Here is a 24960-nt window from a genome sequence, read left to right as displayed (position 1 = left end):
GGCTGAGTACCAAAATATTCATACGTTAAGAACAGCTGATTTGATACGGCAACGCCAAGGCGAGGAGAAATCTACATTACGTTCGTCCTATATTATTAGGAACGGTGATAATTTTATTCTGGTGGAAAGAAGGCGTCGTCGCCGGCGCAGAAGTGGTACAAGGGCGTCTTCAGCAGGAAGGCACCACACTCCGCCTGTGGAGGAAAATGCTCGCTCAGAGCAAAAGCGGCGACCTCCTGCGAAATTAAAAATATTCGGTATACAATGGCCATTACATTCCAGTGATACGAGGTAATTTGTTAAATTGAAATCCATTTTTATCTATGAATAACTCTGTTGATTTAATGACAGTTAATTTATTGCAATATCCTTTGTCACTTAGTTTCAAGTATTTTAAATTTAAAGATCTAGCCAGTGTACAAAGGAAAACTGATTTTGATAAAAGCCAAATTTTTTTAAGTTTAGTGGTCTTTGTTAGACATACAGTGAATATTAAATTATAAGTATATTTGTTCCGATAACCTTCTGCTTAAGAGTATATTCATACATACAAAAAAAATGTCGCTAGTTGTTAATTAATATTTATATGTATAAATCTGATGTGTGCAATGCGATTGTTATATAAATAACACCAGAGCTTAGCTTATTAATTTACACTTTGTTGTTGCTGCTTTATTGATGTTAGCCGATAGACGCCCACAGTCTCTGGCCTCCAATGATCACTACAATGATCGGTCTTACGTCGCCCGTGACCACCGACTTTTCGCGATCATGACTATGCCGTCGGCTCACCTCGTGTCCTACTATATATAAAACTGAATGCATTTATAATTAGGGACAAAGATGATGTTACAAACAAGACTGACGGAAGGCCTTTACTTATAAAACGTAACAGTTTGTTTTATTGTGTGGTTGTGAATCATATAAGTTGAATTTTTGAAATCATAAATCGTTGCTATAAGTAAATTATTTCTACTTCTAGCACTACTTCTAGTTGATATAAATTGTAAATAAGATAAAATACAATCGAAATACATTTCAAAGTTAAGAAACACGTATTTCAGGCACACTTCGATAACCCGGCGCTTCTGTCGCGGCAGACGTTCCCGCGACGACAACGAGTTATATCGCTCTAACAGTTTCAAGTTTGAGAGATTCACACGCGAGCCGGTAGCTGACGAGTTCACGTCCAGTTCTCAGGTAATCCAGGATTTTAACAAGGATCCAATTTTAACAAGCTAAATGCAACATAGCAGCTTAAAAAGATGGCGGGCTCGCTCTACATACTGTAAACAAAATGCAAATCGAAGTTAGAACACGCTTTTGCTAACCTTAGAGAAAAAAAACTTTATTTGACAAAATTTTAATCAAAAAGAAAAGAATGTTGATAGGTCAAATATAAGTGTTTTGAACAAAAAACAACCAACAAGCGGACGAGTTATTTCTGGTTCATTTGAAATCGGACTGTCACAGCGTGTGTGGAAGTATTAATTTCTATTCCCCGGTATCCTTTGATATTGGTTGCGGTCTGTAGACGTCGCCATATGACGTCTATGCTGATGCCAGAATCATAAAAGCAGATATCGTCTGCGAATCAGCTAGCAAGCTAGCTTTGAGCCTTTGACACGTGGAATGTCATCGGTAAAATGTGTGAAGATGTATCTGAGTATCGAGTCATGTCGAAACTTGAACGCGGCCTGCTTGAGACTTGTATACTCTACATGACGCGGTACTGGAACGTTTAATTACTAAAAAGTTTCGTGTTATGCATAAAGATGGTTCTGCTGGTCCGGAATTGTACTAGTATAAAAGTCTGCTGTGCCGGACTTTGTCGAACGCTTTAGTCACGTTGAGGACAATGGCTCCCGTGTCAGCTCTCATGATTCGCTTAGCGATAGTGTAATACGTGACATCGTATACTTCGTGGGCGTCTTTGTATAGTGCATGTTAACTGATTAAGTCATGTGTGCGAAGGCTTTTCCAATAGTTTCAACAACAGACGCTGCGCTTGGCGTCGCCACTGTAGCGGAAGAGCATCTCATGTAGGATTTACCTTCAAGAAAAAAAAAACCTGATCAATGGGTTTATGATATTAGTTTACAAGCGTACCTTAATTTTTTATGATGGAGTCATAGTTAATAAAAAGTAACTATTAATAATAGAATAAAACTATTGTTAGTAGTACTTTTTATAAAACTCTCGTGTGAAAGATGCTCTGATGTTTGGAAGTAGCTGCAGGATGTCCAATGCCGGATGTAGGCCTCACAGATAGATTTCAAATAGGACCGGCCGGAAGCGGCCTGCATAAAGTGACTTCACAAGTTTGTATGCCTATCTTATGCATGGACGTTCTATACTGCGCTTGCTGTGGTCTCGAGTCCAGATTATAAGTTCCCGGCGGTCTTCTGTTCTACGCAATATAGGGCCTGCCCGCTTTCACTTCAATTTACCAATCCCCTGGGTTGTGTAGGCTACTCTCATTCTTCTGTGGATTTCCTAATTTCTGCTTCGGTCTTTTAGAGAAGTACTGAGCATAGATCCCGCGGCAACGAAAGCGAATTATTAATAGATAAAATAAAAATAAAAAAACTGTTTCAATAACTTCACTTGCTCAAAAACAGGTGTAACTACACCTGGGTACAGATAACTACCCGCCTCTCCCGTTCTATTTTTTTCTTTTATATTTAAGTAATAAACCTAAAGTGTATACAGAGAAATGAAACAGTGAAATATGAGGCATACAACGTAGAAAAAAACATTATTGCTTTATATACATACAGAAACAAGATATGCCGCGAAACGTTTCTTTGAAATGCAATGCTAATTTTCCAATAGTATTAGCTTCGCATTGTTTCTTATAATAATAAATTATTCATTCTGCCGATTCAAGTATGGCATCGCATATAGACAAGATAGATACGATTATCTAGAAGAAGGAGCACTTATGTTTAATCAAATCAAATAGTTAAAAGTTAGAAAACAAAGCAAAAGTATATAAAGGTGTTATTGTGAGTTATCTTAATACTTTGATACAAAATTGTTTAGCAAGGGGCTCTTTAAGGATGTAAAAAAAATCCACTGTAATATTTTAATAAACAGCTAACTTATTAAATTTAAAGGAAGAAAATGTATTTTAATGTATAAATGAAGATTTATAAAGATTTTTGTTGTTACTACACTTTAACGTTTCATACTGTATCGCCAAATTGCTAATCTGCAAGTCTTTGCTTGAAGTGTGATGACTTTCTTATCTACGAATGCTTAATACCTGTAAGATTATATTAGCGGATGATTTAATACCTTACGGTTATAACTAATATACACACTACACAAAAAAACAGTATGGGAAAATAATCATGATGCCTCAACATTTAATGGATTCAGGCGTTACATTGCGGAAGTCCATCCTAAATAAGAAAGGACCAATATCTAGCCACCTCCGCACATGCAGTCGTGCATGAAAGTGCACCGCCCGCCAGCCCGCTCGTAAATGCGCATGCGACAGACAATGCCAACTACACAACCGCCACCGTAAATTCACTCAACACTCCACGGGGCATCTTCAGGAGTTGTTACACAGATTAGTGCTAAACACCGAGACTCGGTGTTTAGCACTAATCTGTGTAACAACCCCCCGTGGAGGGGTGAAACACGTGTTGAGTGAATTTACGGTGGCGGTTGTGTAGTTGGCATTGTCTGTCGCATGCGCATTTACGAGCGGGCTGGCGGGCGGTGCACTTTCATGCACGACAACCACTGCCTCAACATTACCATTGAAGAAAATATGACTGATTGAAGTTGGTCGTCGGTCAAGATTCGCGTGTTTAGTTGTTTTATTAGATGTAATTAGTCACTCATACTAATTATTATTTCTTCACTATCCATATATGAAATTATTTGACCCTTATTCATCGGCAATAATTTTATAATACCATAAAAGTAAGAAGTAATTTAACTGAAATAGTCTAAATTTACAATAAATATATTCAGCGCCACCTAGTATTACCAAATGTAACTATTAATGACATAAGCAGCAAGTTCACGTATATCAAAGATTTTTGCATAGTTTCTGATTATTAGGTACAGATGGCAGCAATATCATTATTAAGAAATTTTTAAAATTTGTGATGTTTCAAATTAACTTCATAACACTTTGATTAATGAATAAAAATCTATTCGTTATCTTCGTAATAAATAATTTTGTTAATCCATAAATTACCATATAACGGAATCTTAATATATATGATAAAGAATTTCAAAAATATTTAGCCTATCATCATGAATGTCGTATCAAGTTATCATTCTAGCTGTAAATCATCACAAACGGTAAATCATTTCTATAACTGATATATAAAACGGTGAATTTTGTTTTTTATATATTATTATATTTTCGAAGCAATTAAATTTTATAAAAGAAATTGAATAAAGTTGAGTTAATTATAATGTTTATGAACTCAAGATATTGCTGTACAATTTTATTATATCTATTTTGTTTGTACGTCTCATCGTTTAAAACATTCTTTTTCTTAAGTCTCTCTTTCCCCTATGTGTGACTTTCACAATGCGTCAACATCAACGGACATTTTGACATTTGATGTATTAGATGTTGTGCTGCTAGCCGGTCTAGGCTTTGTACAGCTTCATCGAAATTGAGCCCGTGGAAACAAAGGTCCACGGACTAAAATCTTTACGCTGGAGATCGTACCTCAGTTACGACGAAGACGTCTACACGCGGAGAACTATAACCGTGTAGGTGTATAGTGTAGTGAATGGGGTGTTGAGTACGTAGCACGAAGCGAGGACTACTCGGTGGTCGGGAGAGACACGGGCCTCTCCGGATCAACATCAACGGTCTTCCTATTTTCTATTTATTCCGCCTCTAAGACGTGGCTCGTCGATAGGATTGCCTAGAACGACCACGTTAACGAATTTCATTCTAAGGTCTGTTGGTATGTGAAGGAGGTCCTTTCGGAGCGTGTGGCAGCGTATTCAGCTACATTTCCAGCGTTTGATCTGTTGGTCGAACTGTATCTCGTTGCACCGCTTATTATTTAATATTTAAAGTTAATTAAGAATATAACATTAACACGTTATAGACCATTATGTAAACGCTTTCTCGGTTTTTTGTTTGAATATGATGATAATTCCGCATATTAGGATATAAAAGAAAAAAGAATATGTAATACAAGAATAAAGAATATAGAAGTTTAAAGAGTTGATTTAGAGTTCATTTTTATCCAAGAAATCGACAGCTTCTCTGTTATCTTATTCTACAATTGTTCTAAGGATTTTAAGATTTTTTTTTGATTGAACATTGATCCTTTTCAGCTACCGCCACTTTCTGAACATAGCAGCCCAACGTATAGTTTTAAGCTTGTTTGCAATATTTAAATGTGTAATTTTTATTTACATTAGATTTTAATAACGTTTAAACAGTTTTTGTAAAAGACATGGCCATGTTTTGTAATATCTTTATAAGTTCCTTGATATATCTGGCGAAAACATATATCATGTTATCTTCTCAGTGATAGGGAGTGCCTGATTAGTATACTAATACAGTACGCCACGTGTTCGTACCAATTCAGTCTGAGTTCGCACAACGCCTTAATAATATTTTTAGTATCAGTACAGTTCGTTACATATCAACATTAATTATTATTATATAACTGTTATTGGAGTAGGTTGAGCGTCTTTTCATAATTTCCGCTTTGTTCTCTATTATTGGAAACCGCGCAGTACTTTTAAATTCGTTATTATGTAACTATATTGCAATTAAATTTACATAATTAAAATTTCATTTATACCTACAAATTCTGTAATTTTATGATGATTTACAAGCCAATCGATACATAAATAAGAGTTACTCTTGTGTCACCTTTATAAAATCGAGTTTGTGGAATTAGGTTTTGAAATTCCGATAATCACCAGACATCGTACATCATTCCACTGTTTGCAAATAAGTCTTAATATAAAATTGCTAGAAAATTTATAAACGAAAACTAAGATTTTACTGATTATATGGCTACTATATCAACAATATATCTATATCAAAAACAATCACCCGCCTCTTTTCTTATACACAATGAGTGTAATTATAAAAAATAAAACATATGTTTTTCATACGTAATTATTCTATAACCGTGATTTAATGTCAATAAAGTCTCCAAGATCATTATGCATGAGAGTTATAATAAAATAACCGAGAAGCGTACTAATTAGATCAAAGGGTAATACCATTGGACTCATGGTTTACAAATTTGTGTGCAGATTTAATGAAACGGCCGTGTGAGATTTGCGTCTGATATCCTTATGACTCTTGATCTTAAAGATGGATATTTTAACAAGAAAATTACATATCAAAATGAATTACAACAATAAAAATAATGATTTCTATACCATTTTATTACGTTCAAGCAAAAGCAATCTACAACAATTATTAAAAACATATCTAACAAATGTCCACGATATATGGTCATCGAATCTTTTACCAATTTTTTGCAAAATATTGTCTAGTTGCAAGTATTGAATTTTAAAACTGTATTCAATATGCTCCTTATATACATACTCTTTCTTTAACATAGTCCCATAAAAATAGTTTTATTGAACATGACCAATTAACTATTGAATTTTGTGTAATTGTCGGTTGAAGAAATTAAAGTTTCGGTGACTGTGTGGTATGTATCACCCTTTTACAACCATCCGGCAGTGGTTGAAGAACAAAGTTCTTGCTAAAAAAAACTATAATTTACTTTGCTGACCGGACTTTTGCTAAAAATAGTATCATTTGAGCCCTCTTCACACTGTTTCTACCTGAGTTGAAGCAAAATAAAACAGAGAGCGATTCAAAAAAAAGTTTCAATACGAAAATCTGCATCATGTTTAATTTTGGTATCCGGACAGGGAATGTGCTGCATCGCTTTTTTAATTCTCGTAATATTTTAATATGTGCATAACCTAAAATTTTTGTAGAATTGTAGGTTTCACGTAATACTTTTTTTATTAAAGTAATTCATCGATTAAAGCTTGGGTGTTAATAAAGAAATTATTTTAAAAGATAATATTTGAAATACTTACCACTTATCTTAAAATAGTTCTTTGAATGTTATATAATTAGTCATTTTTATTGTTTACGGAACAACTAACTAATATAAAGAATTCTTACATCCAGTTATCGAAAGGCAATTAACTTTAATTTATAATTAATTTCGTATTAATTGTTATATGACTTAGATCGCTGAAACGCATAAAAACGACATTGATTTTGATTTGCAATTAACATATGTAGTAATTCGAATTGAAAACGCATTTTATTACTTTATCAAATACGAGAAGAATTCCAGAAGAGCATAATTTGATATTTTACAATGTTATCATTCAATTTAAAACTAAGAGGGTAACAAACGCGTCTTGATTTAAATGGAGTCAACAACAAACTGACAGGTTTTTTATGATCTCTTTAACGTATAATTATTAGAGCGATAGCGGTAATTAACCACTTAAAAATTCTTGCACATTGCAATAGGATTTTTTTACAGTTTTCAGTAAATATATTAGCAAGCAAGTTAGACATGTCCAAAGTAAACAAGAAGGTCCTGAACGCAGGTCCCTTTCAATCGGTCATATTTGAAATATGGTCGAGGTCTATATCAGGCAGTAGCTTTCTAAAATGACGATTTTGATGATAATTTAGTAATATTTCTTCTTATGCTCGGGGGTTCGTATTTTCTTTTTCGAAATTTAAATTTCGATTTTAATTCCCATCAATTTCCTTTGACGTTATTGTTTGGATTTACCAGTGGACTGTGATCCCGAGCCGTGGGTGAAAATAAAGTTATGGACAATTAACATTCATACAATTTTAATGAAACCGCATTTATCCCAGCGTAAAAGACTTCGCGAACTTTTCGCATATAACAATTGTGGCTAAATAATTCCGCAACGCAACACTAATCCTATTATAGCCGAATTAAAGCGGCTCGAAATATCCCTTTCGGCTATTCGGTAATGCAGTTCTGTTCCAGATAGCTGTAATTGAAAATGTCGAACGGTGCGATGTTCATTTTCCACTAATTAATCGCTGTGATGACATCGGATCCCCTGTCCCTAGGTGCGCATCATACGTAGACGGCAGTATACACTGAACTGACGTATACACATAGAAATATACTTAAGTACGTACGCATTTGTTTTTTTTTTCAGCCGTTTACTATTGACAGTTACTATTAACACTGTAGTGGTCATTTTTCGTTGTCATCGTCAACATTATCATAAATTTGGAAGCAGAAGGTCTACTGTTGAATATAAGCTTTTCTTCTCATAGTACCCGTTGAAAGCGGCCTACAGCCACCGTCTTCCGATGATCTTGACAAGGTTGTCTATCTGGTCTGTTCCGGAGCATTCTGACTCAGGCGGCTATCGATTTTGAGCGCTATATTTATGTAGAGAAATATCGTCTATTTTTCAAGACATTAATTAGTGCCTGAGTGTTATGTTTCAGTTTAAACAACAATGAAGCCAGTGATATAACTGTACTAAACCAATTCCATAATAACACGTGTGATGTAACGACTCGAACCGAGGTTCTTGGTGTAGCCCTGGAGTTTTACCTAAACCAATTTTAGGCTAAGCGCATTCCTTGCTCGCAGAATCTATAACTGTGAGTAAGACAACAGATTTAGACTGAAATAATAATAATATAAAACTGTATTATCGAATGGCCAGCTTGTTCCTTAAGGTAGCAATAGAAACGCGATTCAACATTAAAACCCTTTGTAACACTCATAAGGAATTAGAAAGATCTATGAAAGATTTATATAAAAGGTTTCATGCGTAAATCGCGGCGGACTTGGTTTTGTTTGTTTTATTCACTACTCTTATCTCTTGTCAATAAAGTCATAATCATCAATAAAATTGTTAATTACCCTTCTAAAGGTACTTAGGAACTGTGTTTCATCGGACAATCTTTATTGAGAAATAAATAGTGTAATATAAAAGTACTCGTGAATCTTTTATTCAGTGTTCGTTTTTAAGTAATGTCTTGAACTTTGTTTATATCTAAGACAATTTTTGACTGTATATAAATGGGAAGAGATTTATATTTACATAATCCATCTCAATCTAAATAAACAAATATTAAATGCTGAATTTGGTACTAAGCGCCAAACACGAAAACGACTTAACCGCTTAGGCAATTTTTTTTCATATTTTAATTAAAGTACGACGAAGAGAGATCTCCTGTTACATTGTGAAAATACGGGACAATTTCGAGGAACAGTAATAATAACAATATAGTTCACAGATTTTGATTTTTTCATACAAAACAATCGTGCAGTGTCAGCAGTGACAGAGAACTAAGACTTGCGATCGTAGGTCGCGAATTCGATTCGGGATACAATCTTATATAATGCAGACTTTATGCATAAATTAAAAATATATACTTAGTGGCAATCACAAAAGTTTCCAGAGGATGGGCAGCAGCGTCCGCTGCGCACTGTAATACCACACTGTGATCGTAAACCCGCCTGCCACGCGTGGCGATTATGGTATATCTCCTCATAGATATGATTGGGCCTCCCCTATGCGTTGCAGTGGACGTCTATGGGCTGAAATGACGAAGATACAAAACAAAATAAATTAAAGCACCCGTTACCTGCAGGCATACATTGAAAAAAAAAACGTGGTGTTTCAAAAAAACAAAACATTACTAAAAAATATAATGACTTTCTTACTAAAGTATTGCAGTAAGAAAAGTTAATTTTGAAAGTAATTCTTGTTTATTATAAATATATTAAATACATAAAGTAATAACTCTGTGTAATGTTTTATTATTTTTAAACGAATTGTGCGAGACCAATCATTTTCGTCAGTACGAAGTCCGGGCAGCTAGTATAGTAATATAATTTTAATAATTAATATATTTTTCAGTCGAGTGCATTTGTCTATTTTACGGTTTCATTAAACACTTGATGTTTATATTTAGCAAAATATCTACATGACGACATTTATTGAACAAAATTTTCCTGTACAAATGCTTATTATCATAAGTGTCAGGTCCACGCCATACATTCTTTATTTAGCCTTTTGTTATAAGGTTTTGGTTGGTTATAATAAAAGGGGAGATTTCTCGGTGGTTAGTCTAAGTGGCGGTCAGCGTATGGAAGCTCTCGGATATATAAAACGATGTCCGGAAACTTTTAGAGCTTTATTGAAGCGTCGAGATGGTTGATTGTATTGTTATAAGATAATGCCGCTTCACCACCCCCTCGCGGTCAGACACGCGATCGATGGGGTGGTTGAAGTTATTCCGACATTAATGTCTATATCTATGTGCACTGCGAGTCACATGTGTAAAGCGACGTCGGCGTGGGCTTTATTACGTTCCTAGATATAGTGTTAACTTTATTGAAATCAGGGAGAGTTTGAAATATTGATTTTATGTTGCGTTTGACTAAAATTAAAATATTTTTTTTAATAATAACTTTGTTTATTGACAGACATTGATATTCATTATTTGTTGTTATAGCAGGACGGGTGTCAATGAATTAATTATTGCTGGAAGCGGTTTGCATTCAACGTCTTTTGACGGCTTTAATAAGCCATCTGTCCCGCTTTTAAGTGGTCGTCATTTGCTGCACTTGCCAGTCTGTCGTCTCCACTCCAGAACCTTAGGACCCTAGCGAATATCACTTCTGCATGCTATGTGGTCTATCTACTGCTACAACTAACCAATCGACTGAACTATGTCAGTTTCATGTGCTCGTCTACGTCGTCATTTATGATTTGATCTCGTAGAGAAACCATGAACATGAACAATCCTTTTCCATGAACGGTTTCTTTTATAAATATGGCCCCTGCTTTTGGGGCATCTCGTTTCCCTTATCTTATAGCTATAACGTAGATTTCCTGTGCAATAATTTTTCCATTTAATTTTTATTAGCATTCTTTCCTCAGGACCTTCACAATTTCTTTCAATTTATCCTTCTTTCAAACATTACACTTTCATTTCTTATATTCACAATTCTTACACACATCGCCTCACTTTCTTTGCCACTATGTTTATTTTAACAATGTTTTACAATTATCCGTTTTTAATTTTACATTTTTGTTTTTATCTCTATTTATATTCATATTTCATTTAAGCTTAATTTTTGCCTTTTCACTTACTTTACTTTAAAGTTTTCACCTTTTTTAATTTTAATTTATATTTAGTATTTCTTTTATTATTTTTAAAATATGTGGCGGCGTGTTTTGTCTACTATTAATGAGGCGATGGTTCCGCTTTATATCTTTTACTCGACCTTCACATGAAATTCCCACCTTAGTCTTACGAATATGGGATCCATGGACCGTTAAGATAACTTCGCGAAATTCGCCAGTCATTTTTGATTAATTTAATGACAATTAATGATTTCTAGTCAGCTAGGTTAAATAAAGAGTTTGCGTGGAACCCGACAAATAAAAAAAAAGTTTTGATTAATAAATTGACACATGCACGTGTGCGTGCTCGAGGTAAACATTTGGCAAATTTATTATTTTAATCAAATAATTAATAGGGTCAATAATATGTTAAGTTGAAATATGTTATTTTTTTTGGTTATTCTATTAGAATGCGTCAGACCAGTAACTTCTGGGAGTAGAAATTTTACAGTGACGGATAATAATCAATAATTAATTATAATACGTAATCTGATATTTTGAAAATGCTGTTTCTTACTATATTATTATTACGTTAGTTATTATTTTTTTATGCCATTGATTTTAGGTATCATAAATTAATTGGGAAAAAATGAGATCATTTACTCCTTTAAAGCTTTTACACCTATTTCCAATCACGTGGCAAATGACGCATGTAATCTGGAGAAATCATATCTTTTCTGATTTTGATGTTGCTTTTGGTGGTAATATTTGAGTACATCAGTGATGTGTCATAGCGATATATTGTACGTGAAGGCTGCGACGAAGTTCACGTTAATTTTAAAATTTATTCCGCAACAATAAGTGTAGGTGTAGATGATTTTATCAGCGCAGTTTATAGTGTTTACACGCTCGTTTCATCTCTAATGTCCTTTGGAGAAGCCGAGGTGTGGGAATTGCGTTTTTGGCTTAAAATTCCATTGTAGTGACTCAAAAAAGGTTTTGTTTAATAACGTCTTTATAAGTACGTACATGCACATTTTAATTATCTTATGGTATTATTAGTAATTTATTTTATTCGATGTATTTCAGATTTGTAAAATTGTATTAATAATAGATTTGATTCTGGTTTATTTGTAACATTTCTCATATAAACTATTACACCACGATATAATATTTTACTTCCAAAGCAAAATTACTGTAGTTTTAAAAAATAAATACATATATGGTTTAATATCACACCTTACTGAAATTAATTTATTAACATCAGACAAAGTTTATCTAACAATCGACGTATTCAATTCGTCTCTAGATAGAGTATTTTGAATTCAGTCAAATCAGGTCTATTAGATTGTGTGGGGATATAGGAAAATGAAAGAGGAAAACATAAACCAGTCCGCTATACACACAGACTTTGATCCCTAGCTTCAGCTGCATTAAAATTTACATATTTTCTGTTTCTATTTGTGTTCCCCTTTGATGATCTTTGTCCTTCTTACTTGCGTCTGTCGCGCAAGGATCAATCTATATTCGTTGACACGAGTCAAATAGCAAATTTCTGTTCATAGACTGTTGAGTTAATAAAATGGAAGTGAATTATAATTTTGATATTATGTCGAGAAATTTTGCTCAGGAGAATTGTCCTTTTTTATAATTTTTTTTTATATCCCTTTGTTTGGTGTGCGACAGATACGTTACAATTTCGAATAGTAAGTTTTTCTCATATATATATATATATATACATACACACACACACACACACATATATATATGTATATAATATATATATATATATATATATATATATATATATATATATATATATACATATATGTGATAAATAATCTATGATACTTTAGTAATGGAAAAGAATAATGCTTATGGAGTGAAAATTTTATGATGGATGAAAGTAATATATAATAATATAATCCTTCATAATATCTTTCACGCTTTTTCTTTCTTTCATCCATCATAAAAAATTTTACTCCATAAGCATTATTCTTTTCCATTTCTAAAAATCATACATTATTTATCACATTATTGTTACCTAAGAGAATCGTTTTACCAGCGTAATAAGCAATTGTCTTGTCATCTTTCATTAGGTTTCAGCGTTAAGAGTTATTGTAAAAGCGCATAATTGCGAACAATTGTAAAATACTTTGATTTAACAGTACCTGTGAGTTCAGTAATTCATCATATACTATTAGAGTTAAGTTTTTAACAGACTATTTTTTATTCATTCATTTTATACGTAGAAAATCTACAAGCGGAAATAAATGCTAACCAACTAAGCCAAAATCGATTATATTAATAGACAAAGAAAGTTACTTTCAATACTACACAATTAAATTTAAGTAAATTATAACACTAAATTTAATTAAATAATTATTATTTAATGTATTGATTTATTTAAATAGATTATTATTATTAGTACATAAAAATCGCCTGGAGTGATAGGACCGCTACTATATAAACTGTTTCTTTTTTTAATTTATTATTTATGGTGTACAAAAAAGTGTAAATGAATAAAATAAAGTGAAGATTGAAAACCTTGTTGCCTTAAATATAAATACACTAGACGCTGGCTGTTCGCGATAAAATTTAAATTAAATAAGATGACATATGAAAGATGACAAGTACATTATATAAAAAAAAATACCGTGAACACAGTCGCGGGTTTAGCGTAGCGTGTTATAATGACGTCAGTGTGGGTAGGTCAATATTCTCGCTCAGATTAGAGTATCGCATAAATAAGGTTTGCTCCAATATACCCCTTAATTTGGATAGTCTGGCGACGCGTCGCAATCAGCCCTGTGTGTTATCTCCTAAACTATGTATGCCTGAATAAATAACGAGGTTGTATAAAGATTATACGAATTTGACAAGCAAACATGTATTAGTTTTAGCTGTCTAGTTTATTTAATTTATACGTACGTGTATTTTTAATGTCTACGTAATGTGTCTGTTAATTAGTTTTTCACATTTTTTGACCGGTTTGTTTTTTTATCAAAGATTGCTATTTCCTTTTTTGCTTCTTCTAATGTTTTATTAGTTATTAAAATAATTGTCAAAAGGTACAGTAAACAGTATATTTTTTATTTATATATTTAACCCCTTATGCATCTTATGTAATTACGGACTTATTACATTATCCCTTCTTCACGCCCCCTACCATTATATGCCTATAATGCATTCTCTATCAGTCTGTCCAAGATGGTGCAAATATTTAGTAGGCAGGTGTGATAAAGACGTTACAGAAAAGGATATAGATGATGAAATTATGAACTTATACTATTAGCCATATGTACATGATAAATAATATTCTTATACATTATGTAATAACAATAAAAATAATCTTTAACCTTTGTACACAAATAATCTTTAACCTTTTTGTACACTTGTTTTCCTGATCACTCATGCCCTTAATACAGCATTATATATTTGTTCATTTGATTCATGCAAAAACTTACTTGTCGCCATGGTTTCAGCTCATAGGTGCCCACTGCAAGGCATAGGCCTCCCCAATAGATATCTATGGGGGAAGCTTGTGTCTATACGCAATTATGACCATGCTTGGTAGGCTGGTTAGCGATCACAGATATAATATATGTGTACATTAAATTACTTATTATTTATATAACTGTCTTTACTCTGTTCAATTATCATTAATTTGAGTATATTTTAACAAAATCCATATTTAATTCAATTTCTAAGCCTTCCTTCTGAATAAAGGACATTCCTTAAACTCTATTATAGTGTTACTTGTCTACGGATTATAGACCATATGTCTCTGGGATATCGTTACATTTCATCATCATTATCATTTTAGATGCAGGACGTCCATTGCGGCACGTAAGCCTTTCCTATAGATTCCTTATATTTATTCTAATACAAATGCTCAGAAAACGTCGTGTCGTGTGTGCAAACTTACCAAGTCTATAGCCAATATATTTTCTTGTGTATGACGTCGATAGATCAAAAGTATTAGATCGATAATTTAATTAATTTTTTTCCTTTAGAGTAACTTAGGAAAGCTTTATTTAAACATCATTCGTTAATAAATATATATATGCAAAATTATATTAAACTTAAATGAAAAGTTAAATAATAGTTACTTTCAAACGGAATTTGGTGACAAGTTAATTTAAATTTTATCCGTTTTTATCATAATAATTATCTGATTAAATATTTGCTATAAAACTACGTAAGTATAATTAAGCTTTATGACATTGGCAAACGTCTTGATTCCCGTTGAAAAATTTCAAATCCGACTCGTTAGATTCCTATGCCCTCGGCGTATTCTAAAGTCAAAGGTTTTGTAATAAAAGGAGAGACGTGATCTGAATTTTTAGGATAAAAAATATTAGTCTGCGGTAACATGAAATGAACGGCGATCCTTAATTCGTGAGGTGCATTGCATGTGTTTTTCAGCCTTAACGTTCGTGTCATACGTACGATTTTTATCTGACAAATATGTGAAGCAAAAAGCCCAGAAATAAAATCACATAAACATCTCCAGCCAGGTTTTAGACGGCGTTGAATGTTTATTGAGGGAGTTAGGTTTTGTTTAAAATAATAAAAAAACAAGTTTAACCTTCCCTTACAATAAAATTAAGATAAAAATATTTTGTGGTTAAAGTATTATACACCGAAGTTATCACGCGAATATTACACGTTTTATGCAAATAATAGCCCCTAACATCATAAAGTCCGTTAGCACAAAAATATTATCATATGAATAGTTACGGATTTAAAATTTATTTGTTATATCGAGCTGTGCTATCCTTAGGTTAGGTTACTTCGAAACATGCACACCCGATCCCTGGAAGGCGCAAATTTCATATAGTCGTAAAAAAATTCATCGTAATTGTCCAATAACAGAGTTTTAAAACATTGTAAGGAAACTGGCAATATCTCGTGAGTAAAGAATCCAAAACTTCTAGCAATTTAAGCCCGCGTTATGAATTGCAACATTCCTTTCGTTCAATGTGAGGTGGATTGTATCACACATATAGAATCATTACAATGACAATAAGAATGAAAAATTAGCCATTATACAATATGAGTGGTGAGTGTATAGTTCATTTGTTGTGAATTAATGTAAAGTACACCTTATCCTAACATCATTGGTTTCAGAAATAATAAATAGCGTAATGATACAGTAAGAAAATGTGTTCAAAAAATTAAATGGTTTATACGTATGAAAATAAACGATTGTTTACTACCAATCCCTGCAGACTGCACTGCCAGATGTTAATGGTCTATAGGAACCCAATAGAAAGAAAAAAATCTTACATATTTCTGAGTGTTCACTGTATACAAGTTAATTGGAAGTAGGTATGTAAGCTTTAAAGCTCTGTACTTATAAATGAGCTGTGATGCAATGAATCAACCGCTCTGTAGATGGCTGAAGATGTATAAATGAATTGAATATATACTCTAAATTAAATTTGTTATTCTTTTTATATGAAATATTGGAAAAAAGTCCAATTAGTCATCGCTCATCTCAGTATTATTTTAATTATTCATGTTGTGTATTAATAGCTTGTGTAAATGTTTGAAACTGGCTGTCTATTTCCCACAACGTATGATTTAAAATAAGCTATTGTAAGTCATAGATGATTACGGATTTAGATTAGTTTTTCTAAATTTTCGATAATATTTTGAATGGGAAGTAGCTTTACTATTCATAGAATAAATAATTACTACGTTATTAATTGTAAAACAGTTTATAAGCCATACACCATAACGTATATTAAACTAAGTTCCTCTCTATGTCTATTGAATGGCTTATTAACGTGCACGAGCACTGGTTTTTCTATTAAAACACTTGTCAAGATTCTTTTCTAAAGAACGCGTCACGCTTTCAATGCGGACAGCAAGATTAATTAAGAATTCTTACTTTTCTTGATATCACTTTTAATTTGATCGGAATGAACAGTTTCATTTATACTTTGAGTTAAATATCAGAATGTTTTTATTGAAAAAGAAAACTTCATGTAGATTTTGTTAAGTATTAGGTACTTTATGAAACAAATGGTAAGATTAAAAATTGGCCAAGTTATTGAAGAATGAGGATCCGTTGACGAACTAAAGTCAGGCCACTGGGGCATTTAAGTTCTGGAGCGGAGAACATCGACAGGCAAGCGCAGCGTAGGATTAGGATCCACCAGAGAGACAGATGACCTTGTTAAAATAGTCGAAGTTCCCACCGGTCCTATTGGAATTATATGGGAGAGGCCTACATCCAGTAGATGTTCTATGAATGAAATAATCATAAAATAAAAAACAGATTTAAATAATAATTATATTTCTATAAAACTTTTGTTTTCCTATTACTTACGTAATATATAAATGCAATGAAGTTGTTACATACAAATTAACCTTAAAAATAATTATAATCACAGTAGTCTTACAAATATATAGGTGGTAAGTAGCTTTTCATTGAGGGCCCTGCCCGACCTAATGGCGGCTGTTTCTGCGAATAAGTATTTTTATTTTGTAGAGTTAGTAACCGATTTTCCTCTTCTGTACTACGATTCCGTACATTGTTTCGTTGTAAAATCTTATAATTCTTTAAACTTCCCTTCAGTTCATGTTGCTGTGTTTGTAGTTTCGTATTATAAATGTTTTGAGGATCTTCTTTACTTCCTTTGTATACAGCTTCATTGTTTGAGTCTAATCTATGTTTTTGAACAATATTATTTATATAAAGTGGTTTTTTGTAAATTTTTAATTTATTTGACTCAAAGATGTTTTTGTTAGCCATATAATTTAAAACGTCGGATAAATCAAACGGCTTATTTTTAATAAAATTTATGTCATTATTTAATTTTAATTCTTTATCATTAGATTGCGCAGATATCTCAGTAACAGTTTCTGAATAAGTACTTGCTTTTTCGGTTATTTTGTTCACATCTCTTTGAGAGCCAGGGCTTTTGGCCTTAAGAAGATTTTTTAAAAAGATGTTATGTTTTATTGCTTCTTGGATATTACTCTCTGTAGTAGTAGTAAAGTATTCTTTGTTTTTGTTTTGCGTTATAAAGCTACTTGGATGCATTGTAACAACTGGTTGAATATAATTTTTCTCTTGATACTGATAAATATACGACTCGGGAATGACCGTGGTTGCAGATTTTTTTTCATCATCTTTTTCAATTTTTACCTCAAAGATATTTTGATTATGGAGCGTATCAGATCCCGTAGTTAGTGAAATATTTGGACCATAATTATATTCTGTAGGGTTAAATAACGGTTTATTTGATCCATATGATTTGTCTCCGTAGTCAAACCATTGTGGTGCTATAGTAGATGATGAATAAGAAAAAAGGTTATTTTGTTTAATCTTTTCGTCTAACTTCATTACACTGTTTACTTGAGATTGATTACTGTCATAACTGTTGCTAGGAGTGTCATTTACCTTGTCAAACTTAGTAAATACTCCATCGTCCACAAATGTCGAAGCTGAACTAACCTCTGTGTGGATATCAGTATTATATATGTTATTTTTGAAAACATCTGTATCGACTTCTGTATTCTTTTGGTATTGGTTATTTCCGGCAACAATATTTTTTTTATGTTTTTCGTCACCTAAATCATTTTTTAAATAACTTTGCTTGTTAACGCTATTTCTAATCATATTCGTATACTCCGCTGGTGTCATTTCATCAAAGTTTATTATCACATCATCTCCATCATTGGAGGACCTCGATATTGAGTCTTTAGAAGAACTGTGTCCATCGCTATTACTATTCAAACCGTATTGCCATCTCCATAAATTTTTAATATTTTCCAATTCTTTTAAATCAGGTTCGTAATTTACTAATTGTGGTAATGCAGGTTTTTGCGCGACGCTTACAGGTACCCGAGCTCCTTGTGATGCCAAAAAAGTAACTTGAGGTTCTAGAGGTTCATAATTAACGTTTCTTTTGGTTTTATCCTCCGGTAATTCTGAATTAGCTTTTGCCGGTTCTTTAGGCTTTAATACGGTGCCATTGTTTTGTGAGGGTGTTCCTTGTAAAAATCCGATAGAAAATGCTTCAGGTGTCCGACCCGTAAAAAGGTTGTAAGGTATTGCGGGATAACTTTGAAAGCTTTTTTCGTTGCCATTTGGAATATTTTGGTTTTCGTGTTCGTTAAAATATTTTAAACTTGGTGGTTGCCTTGCCTCTTCAGCTAGATTATACTGAATGGATCTATAAATAAATAATTATATTTGAAATTAAAATTTATAAAAGCAAGATTTATGTAATGTTTTTAACAATGTATGAACCTTTGTATGATTTCTGGAATCGGTGGTGGAACTGGCAAGTGGTCACCTGTGGCGCGGTATCCGTTTGAGTCTGCAATATAATGCACAGTATATGTTTGCCCGTTGTCACCAACGTATGAATACGAGCCTTCTACAATCTGTCCTTCTTTATCAGTGCCTAAATTTTCCATTCGACTGTGCTGCTCGTAATGAGTTTGATCAGCTCCCAAGGCTCTACGAACAGAAAATATTGGGCTTTATTATTTCTGCATTCTATATACAACATAAATATATATTACCTGGTTCATTTTAATACTTAAACCGAAATTCACTGTTTTCAATTTTTTTTATAAACCAATATATTAGATTTAATAAAAAAAGAACTTATTTTTTGAACACTGCGATTGTAAGGACCCGAGAACATTTATAATTTATTTCGAAGTTATATTTTTAACGCACAGCGTTTCACGACGTAAACATTATTGTTTTATATATAATTAATTATATAATGTTATTATTACTTACTCATAGCTATAGCTGCCATCTAGATCCATTTCGTTAGAAAGTCTAAGAATAGGTATTGCAGGTTCAGTAGTGGATTGTATAATGAAATTTGGAGGATTTGCGTAATTATAATTATGAAAGGACGCTTTTTGGTCAAGTTCTTCATTTTTTTCTTTATTTGTAGATACTATTGGTGTTTTAGGTTTATCATTAATCAATAACAGTTTAGGAGTCTCTGCAGCAACTGACAGTTTTGTGTCCATTCTATCTATTGGATGCATGTAGTTAGTCGTCTGTGCATCCGATCGAATTCCATAATTTTCTGTTTCATATTTGCTTGTAAATAATTTTGTATCACTATTATTCAAAGTTGCTGATAAATATGTGTTCAAATTTCTATTGTCACTCCTCTTACTTTTAGGAACATCGTTTCCATAATCTATTGTTGATGCTAGTAAAATTGGATAAGGAGAAGGAGATGAGTTCGATACTTTCGCTTGAGGTAATGGTAACACTTCTAGAGGCAAATTGTTGTAATTTTTCAGAGTAAAGAAAGGAGCCGGCGATTGGAATGGTGATGAAACATAAATCGACCTATCAGTGGCAGTTTCTGAATTAGAATATTGCCTATTAGGAGGGAATGAATACTGTCCTTGTTGAACTTTTTCACAAGTAATAAAAATAACAAAATTTACTTGTAAAAAAAAGTACACCTGAAAAAATATACGTAATTAATGGTCTGCATTATCAGAATAATAAACACAAGCACTATTTTCTCAACGATCTCTTACTTGCTTCATTTTTCTAAAACACAAAAAACTTTTCTGTGTTTTCACGTCACTCTATACCACGGATTAAAAGAAGACTAATAATGAAAATGAATTCCGCATATACTTATACGCAAGCACGTTTGTGTTCAGGCATTCGTGAAAATATCGCTTGCTTTATTCTTATTTTCTCTTCCATTACCACTGACACAGTTTTTACACATTTGACTTTAACAGGTTTTATTTGTTTTAGTTATAGGCTAATTCAACTAAGAATTTTTTGTTTAGCTTTAAAAAAAATGATGTACTTTTTAGAATAAAATTCTATTAGAATTATCCTTTTTAGTTTCCTTCAAAAACAAATACAGATATTTTTAATAATTTTCCGGCAATTGTATATTTTTCAACAATAGTAAACAAACAAAGAAAGGAACATGTTAAATTATCCGCAAAATATGTATGCACTCTTAACATCATGCAACTTTTATGATCAAAGTCATTGCCCTTGTAAACGGGTTTACATTTAATTTTGAGGTTCAAGGTCTTAGCCGGTATATTTAGATTATCTCGCAATAAATATAGGATTTAGTATTTGGAAAATTGTGAGGAGAAATGAAATTACCAAATACATAATTACAATGCAGTTTACTTAACTTAAAAACGAATCACACATATTTATGGCAAACACGTCTTGTTATAATCTACGTTTTCAATACGCAGTCAGCGATCGAGCTCACAATTACCGTCGTGAACAAGATCGTTGATTTACATTAAACTTTCAACATTTTTTAAGGCATATGTATATGGTCTTTACAAAGTCGTAGAATCTTAAAATTGACATAATTTCATTCGTTTCGTTCTCGCATCATTTGCAATAGCAATTTAATTTCTATTATCACAAGTTACTTAATTGCCGTTAGAAGCATAGCTCGCTTGGGGATAGTAACTCTGTTGTTGTTGAGGGTAGTAAGTTTGCTGTTGTTGTTGATTTTGTTGAGGGTAGTAACTTTGCTGCTGTTGTTGATTTTGTTGAGGATAGTAATTTTGCTGCTGTTGTTGATTTTGTTGATAGTAATCATTCTGATGATTTGGGTAAACCATTTGATGAGGATAGGTAGTTAGCGGCGGAGGTTGTGTCATAACTTGATTCATTTGATTCATTTGATTTGGGTTCGATGGATGAACCTGAGGTTTATTCTTTTCAGCCTCAGCCTTTGCTGCTTCTTCCTTTGCGTTTTGATCGATGGCTCTACCAAAAAGGACACAAATTATCCAAAAATTAAAAAGTAAAATAAAAAAACCTATTTAGCCTATTCATTTGTAGCTTTTGCTGATAGTGTAAAAGCTAAAAAATACTTTTATAATATGTAAAATAAAAACGAAGAACAGGGTCGATGCTTCTTTAAACTGAGCTTAAGAGAGGCTTATTAATTTACATCCTTTGTAATTTTGTCTGCAACGCAAGAGTGCCCTTTACTTGCACCGTTAGGAACTAAAATATATAGAATTCTTTACAGCTTGCCATATACGATTCTTGATTTTACATAATAAAGAATTGGTTTAGCATATTATGCTGTGTACACATTATACTTACGCCTGGATCGCTGGTGGTACAGGTGGGGCTTGAGGTAAGTGGTCTCCTGTAGCATGGTAGCCGGTATCGTCAGCCCAGTAAGTAACGGTATAAACTTTTCCGTTTGCATCAGTAAACGAATACCATCCCTTTTTCACAAGACTGTCATCAGTGGCTTCGGGTTTAGTGAAGTAACCTTCTTCACCAACGTGAGTGCCGTCTGCGATTTGGTATCTGAACATGGGATATTACTTAAAAACAAAACCTTAAAAATACTACTCAATGGGATACCTAAATTTTTTGGATCTTATTACGTCGAAGAGATATTTCGTTTTAGATTAGTATAATTTGATGAATAAGATTTAAAAAATACAAACTTAAAGTACTGTAATGAATTATAGAAACTGATTATTATGACGTACTTAGTATGATTAGATAATCATAAAAGTTAGTTTTATTGTTAATAATCCTCATATTATGTTTACGATTTTCTTTCAATAACATTATTTGTTAATATGAATATATTATATAATAATGAATTATTATTACTAATTTCAAACCTATACAAAGTTCAAAATTCTGTAGAAAATAGATTCTTTAGTACATAACTAACTTTTGACGCTAGCTCTGTCCAAAAGAACGTGCTAAATTTTGTTGTTTGTCAAGATTTTTATGGTACAGTTAAATTGCTTGTAATATAACCGGATTGGCTATCATTTACGCGAAACTTATCGAACATCAACCGTTACATTCATCTTTCCTTTTATATTAGAAATTAATTTAAAAATGACAATGTTTTGTTGTAGAATAAATATACATGATTATTTTTTTGATCTGTTTTTTACAAAGACTACTAGATTATTGTTGATACGTAGCATGTGTTATTTTTATTCTAAATTCTTAGAATTTCTTTTAATTATAAATAAGATCTAGTTTGCGGCATTGCTTGCTGTATTATTTTAATCTAATTAATCTTTGACATGTCCGCAGGGCCTACTTTTATAACTTATAAAAGAAATTATAAAATAACTCAAGACGCTTTTTTTTTTGAAAATTTGATTGATTGTTAAAATTTATTAAAGGAATTGATAATAAATTAAATACTTACTCGTATTTGTAGCTGCCATTCTCTCCGTATGTTTGCTCATTTTTGATTATAGCAATTGGTGTCGTTGTTGTCGTTGTCGTGGTTGTTTGTTGCTGCTGATTATTCCAGTTGTTCCAGTTATTGTTGTTGTTCCAGTTATTGTTGTTGTTGTTCCATGTGTTTTGGGGCGAAACGTAGTTGTTTTGCGGCTTACCATAATTGTTCTGAGGTTTGTTCCACGTATTTTGAGGCGGATCATTTTGAATAGGAATGTAGGTTTGTGAAGGTGATACGTAATTACCGGTCGCAGGTGCGTTTGTACTTTGGGCGGGGATGTAGTTACTAGCTGGGATAGTGGGTGTACTTGTTGGGACGTAATTCCCGAAGGACTGAGTGGGGTTGTTTTGTGAAGGTATGTAGTTGTTAGGTGAAGGATTCCAAGGCCGCTGTGGTGTTTGACTGGGAGGTGAATAGTAATTAGGCGCTGCGGTTGGAACGTAATACTGAGCCAAGTTGTTGCTGACAGCAGACTGTGACGCGATTTGGTCGGTTCTTAAGAGGTCTTCGCTCGATGCTGTTTCTTGGTCATCAATATTGTTAACTTCGAGTTCTTTGGCAAAGGCCAATGCCAAAAAGGCAGCAGTTATAAATACCTTTAAGAGTAAATATTTTAAGAGCTTAGTAACATATTTGGAAATGTAAAATTCTCATATTTATTACGACGCTTTTGAAATACTATAAGTATAAAAGTAAAGTGACAGAAAAGCTACTAAAGTCTCTGAAAACATCAATTTGACTCAATGTTTTGTTGCAAAATGTAATTAAAACAAACTTCTATTATATCTTTCGAAAAACATTAAAATTTTAGAAACAAAACATATATCCGTATGAATATCTCTAGTTAAGTTCATTTAGTTTTATTTCATGCTTTTATCGGAAGTATCATATACTAGTATCAAGAATTCTATACTCGTATCAAGAATTTAAGTCTCTTTTAAATACGTTAAGATAAAACTTGAGCATGAATTATAAAAAAAAGAATTAAAAATTTTCCCCTATAAAAGTTAATTTTAATTAAAACGTCAATGAATTAATTTAAAGGAAAAAAGCAAAATGCGATGGTACTAAAACTTCAAGTCGCAAGTTCAAGCATGGTCGGGAGATCAAAATTTCATGTTATATTTTTTTCTGTATATCGAAATATTAAAATACATATTTTATTTAGATTTAATATTTGATTTTAATGTTATCCTTTCGAAAATCGCAAATAATTCCAAAAATTTTCTGAATATTATAATAATTTTAGCCAATTTCAAAATATATTATAAAACTCAAGGACTCACCAACTTCATGTTTGTGTCCTTCCGAGACCGTGGTCTGCTCGATACTGTGACCACAAGGGGTCGCTCCACATTTTATAGGAAGAGTCCTGCGTCCTCGCACGGCATGCATTTTTGCGTATGTGCTGGACAACACAATGACCTCGCTTTTCGGTGCCACATCTGATTAATAATTCGTTTTATGGAGAATCGTTCTAATAGCAGCATTTAGAGGAAAACATTAGCTTTCTTTATCTCATGTTAATGTTTCTGAGCGGCGTTTTCAGTATCCTCACGATTAAATAATTTCTGCATTTTTTTTAATA

At 32.6% G+C, this 24960-nt stretch overlaps 2 protein-coding genes across 2 annotated transcripts; both read right to left on the bottom strand.

The window, feature by feature from the left end:
- Positions 1 to 113: 113 nt before the first annotated feature.
- On the bottom strand, positions 114 to 20151 carry LOC137923484 (uncharacterized). Its single transcript, XM_068766743.1, has 4 exons — positions 19910 to 20151; positions 19406 to 19618; positions 18554 to 19328; positions 114 to 236 (listed from the first exon to the last, which is right to left on the bottom strand). The coding sequence occupies exons 1-4, from the start codon at positions 20149 to 20151 to the stop codon at positions 114 to 116; spliced, it is 1353 nt and encodes a 450-aa protein (XP_068622844.1).
- A 1130-nt stretch (positions 20152 to 21281) lies between these two features.
- On the bottom strand, positions 21282 to 24701 carry LOC137923233 (uncharacterized protein DDB_G0283357-like). The gene is made up of 4 exons (XM_068766424.1): positions 24659 to 24701; positions 23337 to 23968; positions 22250 to 22462; positions 21282 to 21904 (listed from the first exon to the last, which is right to left on the bottom strand). The coding sequence occupies exons 1-4, from the start codon at positions 24665 to 24667 to the stop codon at positions 21562 to 21564; spliced, it is 1197 nt and encodes a 398-aa protein (XP_068622525.1). The 5' UTR covers positions 24668 to 24701; the 3' UTR covers positions 21282 to 21561.
- Between the last annotated feature and the right edge of the window lie 259 nt (positions 24702 to 24960).

Source organism: Battus philenor, unplaced genomic scaffold (assembly GCF_028537555.1).
Source record: "Battus philenor isolate CCGP_79_NKW_IND1 unplaced genomic scaffold, ilBatPhil1.0.hap1 SCAF_21, whole genome shotgun sequence".
NCBI lineage: Eukaryota > Metazoa > Arthropoda > Insecta > Lepidoptera > Papilionidae > Battus > Battus philenor.
Note: the sequence above shows the minus strand (reverse complement) of the source record. Positions and strands in the feature narration are given on the sequence as shown.

Excerpts from the sequence above, each read along its gene's own strand:
- LOC137923233 (XM_068766424.1), bottom strand. Across the intron at positions 22,463-23,336 it reads AATGGCAGCTACAAATACGA|ATACCAAATCGCAGACGGCA; the intron begins GTAAGTATTTAA and ends TCCCATGTTCAG. Across the intron at positions 21,905-22,249 it reads GTACCACCAGCGATCCAGGC|AGCCATCGATCAAAACGCAA; the intron begins GTAAGTATAATG and ends CCTTTTTGGTAG.
- LOC137923484 (XM_068766743.1), bottom strand. The coding sequence starts at position 20,151 with ATGGACACAAAACTGTCAGTTGCTGCAGAGACTCCTAAACTGTTATTG. Across the intron at positions 19,329-19,405 it reads ATTCCAGAAATCATACAAAG|ATCCATTCAGTATAATCTAG; the intron begins GTTCATACATTG and ends ATTTATTTATAG. Across the intron at positions 237-18,553 it reads TATTTACTAAGTTTGACAAG|GAGGTCGCCGCTTTTGCTCT; the intron begins GTAAATGACACT and ends TTAATTTCGCAG.